Source organism: Lissotriton helveticus, chromosome 6, assembly GCF_964261635.1.
Source record: "Lissotriton helveticus chromosome 6, aLisHel1.1, whole genome shotgun sequence".
In the NCBI taxonomy this organism is placed as follows: domain Eukaryota; kingdom Metazoa; phylum Chordata; class Amphibia; order Caudata; family Salamandridae; genus Lissotriton; species Lissotriton helveticus.
In genome coordinates this window covers 2,076,953,308-2,076,967,352 of record NC_136067.1, presented here as the reverse complement: position 1 = coordinate 2,076,967,352, position 14,045 = coordinate 2,076,953,308, and the positions used below count along the sequence as shown (strand labels likewise).

Genomic DNA, 14,045 nt, shown 5'->3' with positions numbered 1-14,045 from the left:
GAGGATTGCGGCACTGTATGCAGACCTGACCGCCCGCATTAGACTTGGGAACAGTGTTACGGAACCAATTCGTATACCCTCTACACGCTGGCTTGTGCGATGCGAGAATATCATAGTCACCGAGGATTGAATTTCCCTAATTACCGGCTAGTTCTGACGACCTACGCGGATGACACCCTACTATACGTCAGGGAACCAGAACAAAACCTGGTGCCGCTCTTGAGAGAAGTGGTACGGTTTGGTGCTCTCTCTGGGCTAACAGTAAACTGGAATAAATCAATAGCGTTCCCCATTACTGCTGCTACAGAGCAGTTTGAGATGGAATACCCTCTGAGGTGGACCAATGACCCTGTACGATATCTAGGGATACAACTGCACACAGATCCGGAGGTGGTTCTGTGTGAGAACTATGGAACTGCCATAGCTCGACTTGAAGACAACGTGTATGTATGGATGGGACTCCCCCTTTCTCTACTAGGTAGGATATCAAAAATGAAAATGGTTGTTCTGCCTAGACTGCTGTATTTGTTCCTTAACCCCTTCCATGCTAATGACGGCCCCCGGCCGTCATACACCACGGTGGGCGGGTGCTGATGACGGCTGGGGGGCCGTCATGAACTCGCCCACTCAATAAAAGTGCCACACAGGAGCAGAATCGCGGCCGCGCCCAATGGGTTAACATACCTATGGTCTTACAAAAATGCTTTTTTATTAGACTTAAATCTCTGATCATAAAACTGGCGTGGGCTGGGAAGCAATATAGGGTGCAGTGGAAAATAATGGTATTACCATACCAACTCGGACGTCTGGGGACCCCAGATTTTGAACTATATTATCGGGTAGCGCAAGGTGCTCATGTGCATAACTGGATACATGACAGAGAAAACGCACCGTTCGTAAAACTAGAAAGACTTTTTGCAGCTCGAAGGCCGCTACCAGCCATAATATTTGAGCCAGCAGACCGTCGTACGGGACTGCTAGATTCACTAAACTCACCTGGACATGCCTGGCAGGTGCTGTTGCAATATCATGCTGGGGCTCTTTTGTATTCCCCACTGATGCCCATTGAATGGGCGGCCTGGTGGGCACCGTGTAATGACAAAGGGGTTATCACAGCCCTGAATGCCCTGGGCATACGCACAATGGATGACATGTTTGAAGGGGGAACACTTAAAACGATTGCTGAGGTTACAACACCAGAAGTTACACCCACTGAACTTCAGCGCTTTCAATACCACCAATTTAGAGTAGCATGGCGGGAGCAACTAGGTGACGATCTTCAGGAACCCACAGATCTCTTAGAACTCACACACATGATTAAGACGGAATCCCTGAGAAAGATGGTTTCCAACATTTATAGGATAGCTATAACTAAAAGAGCGACAGGGTACAGTAAAGCACACCTAGAATGGCAATGGGACTTAGAACTTACTATTGACGATGATATGTGACGCTACTGCTGCATCAGTACGAGGCGTATCTCCCTGAGTGGCAGACACAGATTAGTACATTTTAAGTTTGCTAACAGAGTATATCACACTCCGGAAAGATAGCGTAGGTTTGGTTTGGGCGATAATGCGGCTTGCAACAGATGTGGTGTTGCAGGCGCAGAGTTTTTACATCTGGCTTGGGAGTGCCTGGGGGTGCTGTAATATTGGGGTACGGTGTTCCAAACTGTTAGCAAAATACTAGAAGCGGAGATAGTCCCGTGCCCTGCCCTCGCATTGTTGGGGTACTCTAAGAAACTGTCAAAAGCTAAGCGGCGCATAGTGGATATGGGTATGCTGATGGCGAAGAGAAGGCTAGCTGCATGCTGGATGAGAGGCCCCCTTCCCAGGATAGAGCAGTGGGATAGAGACTTGGCCTACTGCTGCACACAATCGGAGAATTATAGTGAGCTTTTGCCGCCCAAAAGCAGGCCTAAGAACTTTTGGGGACTATACCTAGAATACAAGAGGCGACTAAATGCGTCTGCAGCAATGATGTGGCTGAGGGAGCAAAGGGCTCCACCCCGAGCTAGAAGAGGACGGGGCTACTGCCATTGTAGGAGGATGAAATAGAGAGGGTTTTTCCTTTTCCTGTTTAGCGGGGTTCGGAATCCACGTCTGGGACTTCCCCCTTAGTGCATGGCCGGCGAAGCGCCATTAGGACGGTATAAGCATAATACCACAGGGTTACAGTATATATGATAGTAGGTTGGGCATCTTTAGTTGTTAGTTGTGTATAAATGAGAAAAATGTGACGGAAGTATTTGTTGTTTGTATATGAGCCTCGTATTGTGAGAGCAAGAGGAGACTTATACACTCACGCCGCCCGGCCTCCAGGATGTGGGCTGAAAGGCTGTGTCTACTTTGCTGAGTGAGGCAAGTACTCTCACGTTTGTAAGCACCATTTTTGTCACAGTTTAAAATAAATTAAATTTTTAAAAAATTAATTTGATATTGTTATTGCAAATATGGAACAAAATAAAGAAAGTACTACAGAACTGTCAATGTGATATTGAATTAAATTTTAATGTAAGTACATTGAATAAAATGCATGTTATTTTTCTAAAGATTAAACAAAAACCTAATCTTCACATACATTAAACATGTATTATTTGTTATGCATTAATAATTTTTAAAATGATGCATAGAACTACTCAAAGTAGATATATTTTTTTAAATAATGTACTTTAATTTCCTAGATTTGAACAATGTTAAATTGTTATATCTTAATATTTAATATGACTTTTAGATCATGTCTAACATTATATTTATTTATATTTGTAAATATTTGAAATTATTTAATTTAGCATTATTTTCTATGGGGTTCTATTTTAAGTCCCTATCTCCATTATTTCATTATTTTCCGTGGACGGATGTTGCAGTCTCACTTAGTGTCTGATGTCTGGTGCTCGGTATTCAAAAAAGTATAGCCATAGAAGACAACTTATTCATGAAATCAAATTAAAACAACGCAATATAAATTATATTGTAGCATCAGAACAATGATATGTCTTTGCCATAAAATCCATGCAGACATATATGGTGTAGAGTGCCTTGTGCATGGTGCAGTACAAAAGGGGTTGGTGATGGACGGAGCATCTGAACCAATCAAACACTCACACCGAGTCAAAAAATCTGGGTTTAATCCATCACCGTTCTTTAGCCCACTCTGCCACCCCAGTTCAGACATGGCCATATGCAAATCAGTCTGACCCTGTGCCTCATGGGAACAGTCAGCCCGAACTGCTAAGCCATGCCTTCCCTGGACCGGAAACAAGCATCCTAGGACCGGTTTCTGGCATTTCAGCCGTCTTCAGCCAGGCTTGCTTGAATCCAGTGGCAAAGTGAGCAAGGGACTCAGGTCTGAGCATACCCTGCCAACTTATGGCAAACAAAGCGGTACAAAAGGGGGTGGTGATGGATAGTGATGGACGGAGCATCTGAACCAATCAAACACTCACACCCAGTCAACAGATCTGGGTTTAATGCATCACCGTTCTAGACTTAGATGGTATAGGGTGCCTTGTGCACGGTGCAGAGCAGTCCCTACGCAAATGTACTGTGCTTGCTACCACAAATAATGTGGGGATGTTTATTTTCCCCACTAGCTTTCTCAGCTGAATGGCAGCAGATATATATTTGTAGACTAACAGACATATGTGTTCTGTTTGAAGGTGCGGCAAATACACTAGGGCTTACATCTTTTGATATTCAGGTTCTTCGATAATGGAATTAAAATCTATTTCCTCTGAGCAGTATATACCTCGCAGAAGAAAAGGAAATGCAAGTGTCTGGCTAGTTATTGAATCACCCTGGCAAGGCTCTACAAGGGAGTCATGATGTGCAGTACTGGGGTAAGAAATCAAAATAATGGGCTATACCAAACCAACTCAAATTTCTGGGACTGAGGAAATGAACATGTGAGAAATTGGCTCCATAGTGTTGGTGGTGACAAGATGGAGATATCTGGTTATTTTCTTCTTTCCTATCTCTTTCCCTTGACATTGATGTGCACATATGTTAGCCAGTAACAATGGGTTACGATTACAATTCTCTGTCACTGGGAAGGCAAGGTGCTCCTTCATATATCTCGATTCAGAAAAGGGGGTGGTGATGGACAGAGCATCTGAGTTAATCAGAACACTCATACCCAGTCAACAGATCAGGGCTTGATCCATCACCATTTTTTAGCTCACTGTACCATCCCAGTTCAGAACCTGGCTACATGCAAATTACTCTGACCCTGGCCCAGTGCATCATGGGAACAGGGCAGACCAAACTACCAAGCCAATTCTTTACTGGAAAGGAAACAAGCTTCCGGGGACCGGTTTCTGGCATTACAGCCGTCTTCGGCCCGGCTTGCTTGAATCCTGATGGTGCAGTGAGCAAGGGACTCATGTCTGAGCATACCCTGCCACACCTGTAGTGGCCAAAACGATTCAGAAAAGGGGGTGGTGATGGACAGAGCATCTGAGTTAATCAGAACACTCATACCCAGTCAACAGATCAGGGCTTGATCCATCACCGTTTTTTAGCTCACTGCACCATCCCAGTTCAGAACCTGGCTACATGCAAATTAGTCTGACCCTGGCCCAGTGCATCATGGGAACAGGGCAGACCAAACTACCAAGCCAATTCTTTACTGGAAAGGAAACAAGCTTCTGGGGACCGGTTTCTGGCATTATAGCCGTCTTCGGCCCAGCTTGCTTGAATCCTGATGGTGCAGTGAGCAAGGGACTCATGTGTGAGCATACCCTGCCACACCTGTAGTGGCCAAAACGATTCAGAAAAGGGGGTGGTGATGGACAGAGCATCCGAGTTAATCAGAACACTCATACCCAGTCAACAGATCAGGGCTTGATCCATCACCGTTTTTTAGCTCACTGCACCATCCCAGTTCAGAACCTGGCTACATGCCAATTAGTCTGACCCTGGCCCAGTGCATCATGGGAACAGGGCAGACCAAACTACCAAGCCAATTCTTTACTGGAAAGGAAACAAGCTTCCGGGGACCGGTTTCTGGCATTACAGCCGTCTTCGGCCCGGCTTGCTTGAATCCTGATGGTGCAGTGAGCAAGGGACTCATGTCTGAGCATACCCTGCCACACCTGTAGTGGCCAAAACGATTCAGAAAAGGGGGTGGTGATGGACAGAGCATCTGAGTTAATCAGAACACTCATACCCAGTCAACAGATCAGGGCTTGATCCATCACCGTTTTTTAGCTCACTGCACCATCCCAGTTCAGAACCTGGCTACATGCAAATTAGTCTGACCCTGGCCCAGTGCATCATGGGAACAGGGCAGATCAAACTACCAAGCCAATTCTTTACTGGAAAGGAAACAAGCTTCCGGGGACCGGTTTCTGGCATTACAGCCGTCTTCGGCCCGGCTTGCTTGAATCCTGATGGTGCAGTGAGCAAGGGACTCATGTCTAAGCATACCCTGCCACACCTGTAGTGGCCAAAACGATTCAGAAAAGGGGGTGGTGATGGACAGAGCATCTGAGTTAATCAGAACACTCATACCCAGTCAACAGATCAGGGCTTGATCCATCACCATTTTTTAGCTCACTGTACCATCCCAGTTCAGAACCTGGCTACATGCAAATTACTCTGACCCTGGCCCAGTGCATCATGGGAACAGGGCAGACCAAACTACCAAGCCAATTCTTTACTGGAAAGGAAACAAGCTTCCGGGGACCGGTTTCTGGCATTACAGCCGTCTTCGGCCCGGCTTGCTTGAATCCTGATGGTGCAGTGAGCAAGGGACTCATGTCTGAGCATACCCTGCCACACCTGTAGTGGCCAAAACGATTCAGAAAAGGGGGTGGTGATGGACAGAGCATCTGAGTTAATCAGAACACTCATACCCAGTCAACAGATCAGGGCTTGATCCATCACCGTTTTTTAGCTCACTGCACCATCCCAGTTCAGAACCTGGCTACATGCAAATTAGTCTGACCCTGGCCCAGTGCATCATGGGAACAGGGCAGACCAAACTACCAAGCCAATTCTTTACTGGAAAGGAAACAAGCTTCTGGGGACCGGTTTCTGGCATTATAGCCGTCTTCGGCCCAGCTTGCTTGAATCCTGATGGTGCAGTGAGCAAGGGACTCATGTGTGAGCATACCCTGCCACACCTGTAGTGGCCAAAACGATTCAGAAAAGGGGGTGGTGATGGACAGAGCATCCGAGTTAATCAGAACACTCATACCCAGTCAACAGATCAGGGCTTGATCCATCACCGTTTTTTAGCTCACTGCACCATCCCAGTTCAGAACCTGGCTACATGCCAATTAGTCTGACCCTGGCCCAGGGCATCATGGGAACAGGGCAGACCAAACTACCAAGCCAATTCTTTACTGGAAAGGAAACAAGCTTCCGGGGACCGGTTTCTGGCATTACAGCCGTCTTCGGCCCGGCTTGCTTGAATCCTGATGGTGCAGTGAGCAAGGGACTCATGTCTGAGCATACCCTGCCACACCTGTAGTGGCCAAAACGATTCAGAAAAGGGGGTGGTGATGGACAGAGCATCTGAGTTAATCAGAACACTCATACCCAGTCAACAGATCAGGGCTTGATCCATCACCGTTTTTTAGCTCACTGCACCATCCCAGTTCAGAACCTGGCTACATGCAAATTAGTCTGACCCTGGCCCAGTGCATCATGGGAACAGCGCAGACCAAACTACCAAGCCAATTCTTTACTGGAAAGGAAACAAGCTTCCGGAGACCAGTTTCTGGCATTACAGCCATCTTCGGCCCGGCTTGCTTGAATCCTGATGGTGCAGTGAGCAAGGGACTCATGTCTGAGTATACCCTGCCACACCTGTAGTGGCCAAAAATATTCAGAAAAGGGGGTGGTGATGGACAGAGCATCTGAGTTAATCAGAACACTCATACCCAGTCAACAGATCAGGGCTTGATCCATCACCGTTTTTTAGCTCACTGCACCATCCCAGTTCAGAACCTGGCTACATGCAAATTAGTCTGACCCTGGCCCAGTGCATCATGGGAACAGGGCAGACCAAACTACCAAGCCAATTCTTTACTGGAAAGGAAACAAGCTTCCGGTGACCGGTTTCTGGCATTACAGCCGTCTTCGGCCCGGCTTGCTTGAATCCTGATGGTGCAGTGAGCAAGGGACTCATGTCTGAGCATACCCTGCCACACCTGTAGTGGCCAAAATGATTCAGAAAAGGGGGTGGTGATGGACAGAGCATCTGAATTAATCAGAACACTCATACCCAGTCAACAGATCAGGGCTTGATCCATCACCGTTTTTTAGCTCACTGCACCATCCCAGTTCAGAACCTGGCTCCATGCAAATTAGTCGGATCCTGGCCCAGTGCATCACGGGAACAGGGCAGACCAAACTACCAAGCCAATTCTTTACTGGAAAGGAAACAAGCTTCCGGGGACCGGTTTCTGGCATTACAGCCGTCTTCGGCCCGGCTTGCTTGAATCCTGATGGTGCAGTGAGCAAGGGACTCATGTCTGAGCATACCCTGCCACACCTGTAGTGGCCAAAACGATTCAGAAAAGGGGGTGGTGTTGGACAGAGCATCTGAGTTAATCAGAACACTCATACCCAGTCAACAGATCAGGGCTTGATCCATCACCGTTTTTTAGCTCACTGCACCATCCCAGTTCAGAACCTGGCTACATGCAAATTAGTCTGACCCTGGCCCAGTGCATCATGGGAACAGGGAAGACCAAACTACCAAGCCAATTCTTTACTGGAAAGGAAACAAGCTTCCGGGGACCGGTTTTTGGCATTACAGCCGTCTTCGGCCCGGCTTGCTTGAATCCTGATGGTGCAGTGAGCAAGAGACTCATGTCTGAGCATACCCTGCCACACCTGTGGTGGCCAAAATGATTCAGAAAAGGGGGTGGTGATGGACAGAGCATCTGAGTTAATCAGAACACTCATACCCAGTCAACAGATCAGGGCTTGATCCATCACCGTTTTTTAGATCACTGCACCATCCCAGTTCAGAACCTGGCTATATGCAAATTAGTCTGACCCTGGCCCAGTGCATCATGGGAACAGGGCAGACCAAACTACCAAGCCAATTCTTTACTGGAAAGGAAACAAGCTTCCAGGGACCGGTTTCTGGCATTACAGCCGTCTTCGGCCCGGCTTGCTTGAAGCCTGATGGTGCAGTGAGCAAGGGACTCATGTCTGAGCATACCCTGCCACACCTGTAGTGGCCAAAACGATTCAGAAAAGGGGGTGGTGATGGACAGAGCATCTGAGTAAATCAGAACACTCATACCCAGTCAACAGATCAGGGCTTGATCCATCACCGTTTTTTAGCTCACTGCACCATCCCAGTTCAGAACCTGGCTACATGCAAATTAGTCTGACCCTGGCCCAGTGCATCACGGGAACAGGGCAGACCAAACTACCAAGCCAATTCTTTACTGGAAAGGAAAGAAGCTTCCGGGGACCAGTTTCTGGCATTACAGCCGTCTTCGGCCCAGCTTACTTGAATCCTGATGGTGCAGTGAGAAAGGGACTCATGTCTGAGCATACCCTGCCACACCTGTAGTGGCCAAAACGATTCAGAAAAGGGGGTGGTGATGGACAGAGCATCTGAGTTAATCAGAACACTCATACCCAGTCAACAGATCAGGGCTTGATCCATCACCGTTTTTTAGCTCACTGCACCATCCCAGTTCAGAACCTGGCTACATGCAAATTAGTCTGACCCTGGCCCAGTGCATCATGGGAACAGGGAAGACCAAACTACCAAGCCAATTCTTTACTGGAAAGGAAACAAGCTTCCGGGGACCGGTTTCTGGCATTACAGCCGTCTTCGGCCCGGCTTGCTTGAATCCTGATGGTGCAGTGAGCAAGGGACTCATGTCTGAGCATACCCTGCCACACCTGTAGTGGCCAAAACGATTCAGAAAAGGGGGTGGTGATGGACAGAGCATCTGAGTTAATCAGAACACTCATACCCAGTCAACAAATCAGGGCTTGATCCATCACCATTTTTTAGCTCACTGCACCATCCCAGTTCAGAACCTGGCTACATGCAAATTAGTCTGCCCCTGGCCCAGTGCATCATGGGAACAGGGCAGACCAAACTACCTAGCCAATTCTTTACTGGAAAGGAAACAAGCTTCCGGGGACCGGTTTCTGGCATTACAGCCGTCTTCGGCCCGGCTTGCTTGAATCCTGATGGTGCAGTGAGCAAGGGACTCACATCTGAGCATACCCTTCCACGCTTGTGGTGGCTAAAACGATTCAAAAAGGGGGTGGTGATGGACAGAGTATCTGAGTTAATCAGAACACTCCTACCCAGTCAACAGATCAGGGCTTGATCCATCACCATTTTTTAGCTCACTGCACCATCCCAGTTCAGAACCTGGCTATATGCAAATTAGTCTGTCCCTGGCCCAGCGCATCATGGGAACAGAGCAGACCAAACTACCAAGCCAATTCTTTACTGGAAAGGAAACAAGCTTCCGGGGACCGGTTTCTGGCATTACAGCCGTCTTCGGCCCGGCTTGCTTGAATCCTGATGGTGCAGTGAGCAAGGGACTCACATCTGAGCATACCCTTCCACGCTTGTGGTGGCTAAAACGATTCAAAAACGGGGTGGTGATGGACAGAGTATCTGAGTTAATCAGAACACTCCTACCCAGTCAACAGATCAGGGCTTGATCCATCACCGTTTTTTAGCTCACTGCACCATCCCAGTTCAGGACCTGGCTACATGCAAATTAGTCTGACCCTGGCCCAGTGCATCATGGGAACAGGGAAGACCAAACTACCAAGCCAATTCTTTACTGGAAAGGAAACAAGCTTCCGGGGACCGGTTTCTGGCATTACAGCCGTCTTCGGCCCGGCTTGCTTGAATCCTGATGGTGCAGTGAGCAAGGGACTCATGTCTGACCATACCCTGCCACACCTGTAGTGGCCAAAACGATTCAGAAATGGGGGTGGTGATGGACAGAGCATCTGAGTAAATCAGAACACTCATACCCAGTCAACAGATCAGGGCTTGATCCATCACCGTTTTTTAGCTCACCATGTTTTGGGGAGTAAGCACAAACATTTTAGTACTTGTTAGCAGTGCAAAATGTCCTAAGGCAAGCAGAAGCAAAAATCCTGCATAAATTAGAGACAAGTAGGCAAAAGGTTTGGGGAAGCTACTCTAAGGCGGACAGGTATAACAGTGTGTTATTGTCATGGTGTCTAGCACTAGATCAACCCACACATGTGGGGTACCATTTTTATTGGGCGAAGTGCAGAAACGCTGGGTGGTAAGACATATTTTGATCCCCACCGATTCAGGAACTTTCCCACTCAGAAATGTAGGGACATTTGAATTGGTGTTTTTAGCCAAGGTTTGAGGTTTGCAAGGGATAAGAAAGCTTCCTGACATTCACACCAAGTCATACCAGCCTGAACTCCCCCCGTGTTTAGTTTTCAGAAATATTCAGGTTCAATAGCATTCCCTGGATACCGGTTGAGCTATAGCCCACAATTTACAGCTACCCAAATCACAAAAGAGGGTTGGTTCGAGTGGAAAAATGTGATGTGTCCATATTTTTTTTAGGCCCTGTCCTGTTATGGGCACTAGTCCGATCCACACTCGTGGGATGGCACTTTTATCGTAAGACATGTGGGACTATTGGGTGGTTGGACATTTTTTAATCCCTGCAGAGTCAGGAGCTGTACATCTCAGAAATATAAGGAAAATGTGTGTTTGAGCCACAGTTTGAGGTTTGTGAGGGCCACCGCCTTTCTTATGACCATGGTCCACATGTTGCATAATGTAACCCCCAAGAAAAAGGATGAATAGGCTGTATAAGGACATTGGAATGATCCATGCTTCAGTGAAGAATAGTAAAGTGATGTTGGATAAGTGATGAGGTTTGTTATGTACGGAGCATGTAGAATGTAGTACTGCAGAGTGTGTATTGATGAGTGCAAGTTGGAGGGTGTGTAAAGTGGATGTTAGCAAAACGTGTATCCACTATATGCAATCTATCTGATCAGATACTAACTGTATGCACAATGTATTTATTAAGGGTCTGTCTTCTTTTTCTATAGCTGATATGAAAGAGGAGTCACTGAAAATTGAAAATGGAAGCTCAATTATAGATTTCTTACTCATTGGCCTATCCCAGGATCCGACTCTGAAGCTTTTTCTCTTTGTTTTATTCTTGATGGTATACTTGTTGACTCTCATTGGAAATATGTGCCTTATCACAGCCTGCATCAGTGACCTTCGTCTTCATACTCCTATGTACTTCTTCCTGGAAAACCTTTCACTGGTGGACATTTGTTTAACATCTGTGATTGTTCCTAACACGTTGTCCCAACTTCTCGTTAGGAATAGAATCAGCTTCACTGGCTGTGCAGCTCAGATGTACACAATGTTGTTCTTCTGTGGTACAGAATGTGCGCTCCTTGCAGTCATGGCATATGATCGTTATGTAGCCATAAACTTTCCCCTGCACTATACAGTCATCATGCGCATATCTATTTGTATTACATTAGCATCCTGCTGTTGGTTATGTGGCAGTGTGATAGCATTCTCAGGCACCTTTGTTACACTACGGTTGCCAGTATGCGGGTCTGAAATTAATCATTTTTTTTGTGACTCCCATGCTGTTCTGAAGATCGCATGTGGTGACACGTATGTCACAGAAATGATAATCTTCTGTTCAGGAATCTTTATACTTTTGATACCAAGCCTCTTCACTGCAATCTCCTACATCCGAATCATTATGACGGTTATGAGAATCCGCTCCTCTGAAGCCAGATTAAAAGTCTTCTCCACGTGTACCCCTCATCTGATCGTTGTCACCATATTCTACAGCACCGCCATCTATATGTACATGAGACCAGTATCTAAAAACTCTGAAGATTGGGATAAAATGATCTCTGTATTTTATACTGTGACCCCACCAATGCTCAACCCCATTATCTACAGTCTACGAAATAAGGATGTGAAGATGGCTCTGAAGAATGTTTTCTTAAGGGCACATTTTGAATTAACATCTTACTTTTGTTCAGCAGCATTTCAAAAGATGAGTATTCAAAAATAAGTAGTAGGTATGTGAAATAAAAGAAACCCTCAGATTAAATCACTTAGTCAAATGCGGAATCCATGCCAAGGTTACATTATGAGTTGGTCACAGATAAATCACTGATTACCATAGATTATACACAGTCAAGAAAATGAAGGTGGAACATAAAACCACATTACATTTCTTTTGTATCATCATTGGATGTACATCATCGATTAATGTAGAATGTAATTAAACACAATAGCACAGCAGGAGACCCTAGGTACATACTGAATGCTAAGCACTGTAAAGGCAGGGTTATTGATAATAAAAAATGTTTCTCTTTTACCACCATTTTAAGAAGGTTGACTCATTGTATGACATGAACAGAAAACAGATAGGGACAGTCTGACCATTCAGGCCCTGCAATGGATCTAAGTTGAGGTCTACTTACAGTTACACCCCAAAAGAGAAACAAATACCAACAAACATACATAGCAACAAACAGAATGTTCTATTCATGGATGTTGCATGCTGATAACTGGACGAATAGGCTTAAAGCAGAAGCACCACAAAATAAGTCAGCATGCAAAGCTCTCTATGTCTGCAGTGCACACTGAACAGAGCAGCTGGAACTATATAAAGTTTTGGGTAACAGTCCCTTTAGAGCTAAGTGTGAGCTGGGACATTCCCATATCAACAAAACAGTGTACTCTTTCAGACACTGATGTACGGCAATATGTCAATTATTCAGCTTTAGAACCGCCTGTAATATATGTCCTCTATTTATTTCAATTTGTTTGTTTGCATTCCCTGCTCCCCACTTAACTCTCACTAGCAGTTAGTATAAAGGGTACAATCTGAAGTGTTGTGTGATGCTATATCTGCTACGCCTAGCATTTTGGTATGATAAATGTCCATGAATAGGCCTTGTAATGATGAATTGTAAAAGAAAACCTAGAACTGGAAAAAAGTGCATTGCCTCAAAGAAGCAATCTGGTCACCCGTGAAGGACGGGGCCCTCTAGGGTCACGCGGGTTACTTACAACAACATGCTATGCCTTCCCAAAATGAAGAGTCGGTCAGACGGCGAGAATACAAATTTACCAATTCTCTGAAGAGGAATCCAATCAGACCTGCACCCTAAGATGTCTGCCCAAGGACTGACCCCCCTCCCCCACCCCCAACAGTCTACAGTGGATAATCATTCCTCTTGTGGAGCCTTCAGCCACACTCATAATTGAAAACTACAGGCCTGAGCCAAACATGAACAAAGGGGCACTGTAGGATGAGCTTACACCTGCAGTTGTGTACACTTTATCAAGGCCTGAAGGCCACAGAGCTGGGTCTCAGCATCTCCTAATGTGGGAGCAAAAACTACACATTCAGATAAGCATTGCCAGGACAAAATAGTCTATTCATTAGCAAGTTAGAAAACAGCCTTGAACAGCACAGAAAAATTATAACATTCAGTGGTCTGTTGAGACAAGTAACATGAGCATCGAGGCCCAGTCTAAGCAGCCTAATATGAAATGGAAAATGCAATCACACTTGCTAACTGAAGCCTGCACATTACAGGGATAACTCAGTGGGTTGTATGACGTGAATGCAAATGGCGTCTATTTAGCAACGCAGTGCTAACCTAATATGGCATGAAAACACATGCATTGCAGGAATGGGAATTTCAAACCCTATAGACTCTCCTTTTAGCAGAAGTGGCTAAATGCTTTAATTTGCTATCCGGTAGGGTCTTTACAATTCTAAGGGAGGAGGAAATGCATAGATACTCATATAGCAAACATGTAATGATGGAAGGAAGCAACAAACGTAATTGTGTAAAACCCATCTAATATTCAAAGAGGCCTTCATCTATGAGCATTAAATCCTGGATACCGTGCATCATCACAGTGGAGACTTTATTTTAATGTCCTGAGGATCTAGGAGTAGGGGTAAGCTTGATCACAAAGTAAATGCAGCACACCGGAAGGCAATTAATTCATAAACAACAGGTAAAAATGACACCTGC

The 14,045-nt window shown here is 45.8% G+C and overlaps 1 protein-coding gene across 1 annotated transcript; it reads left to right on the top strand.

Annotated features, from left to right (window-relative positions):
• The first annotated feature begins 11,062 nt into the window (after positions 1 to 11,062).
• Positions 11,063 to 12,058, top strand: LOC144763006 (olfactory receptor 2D2-like). The gene has a single exon (XM_078648318.1). It carries the CDS (start codon positions 11,063 to 11,065, stop codon positions 12,056 to 12,058), a length of 996 nt encoding a protein of 331 aa, XP_078504444.1.
• The last annotated feature ends 1,987 nt before the right edge of the window (positions 12,059 to 14,045 follow it).

Bases quoted from the DNA above. Each gene is read 5' to 3' on its own strand.
- LOC144763006 (XM_078648318.1), top strand. From the start codon at position 11,063: ATGAAAGAGGAGTCACTGAAAATTGAAAATGGAAGCTCAATTATAGAT.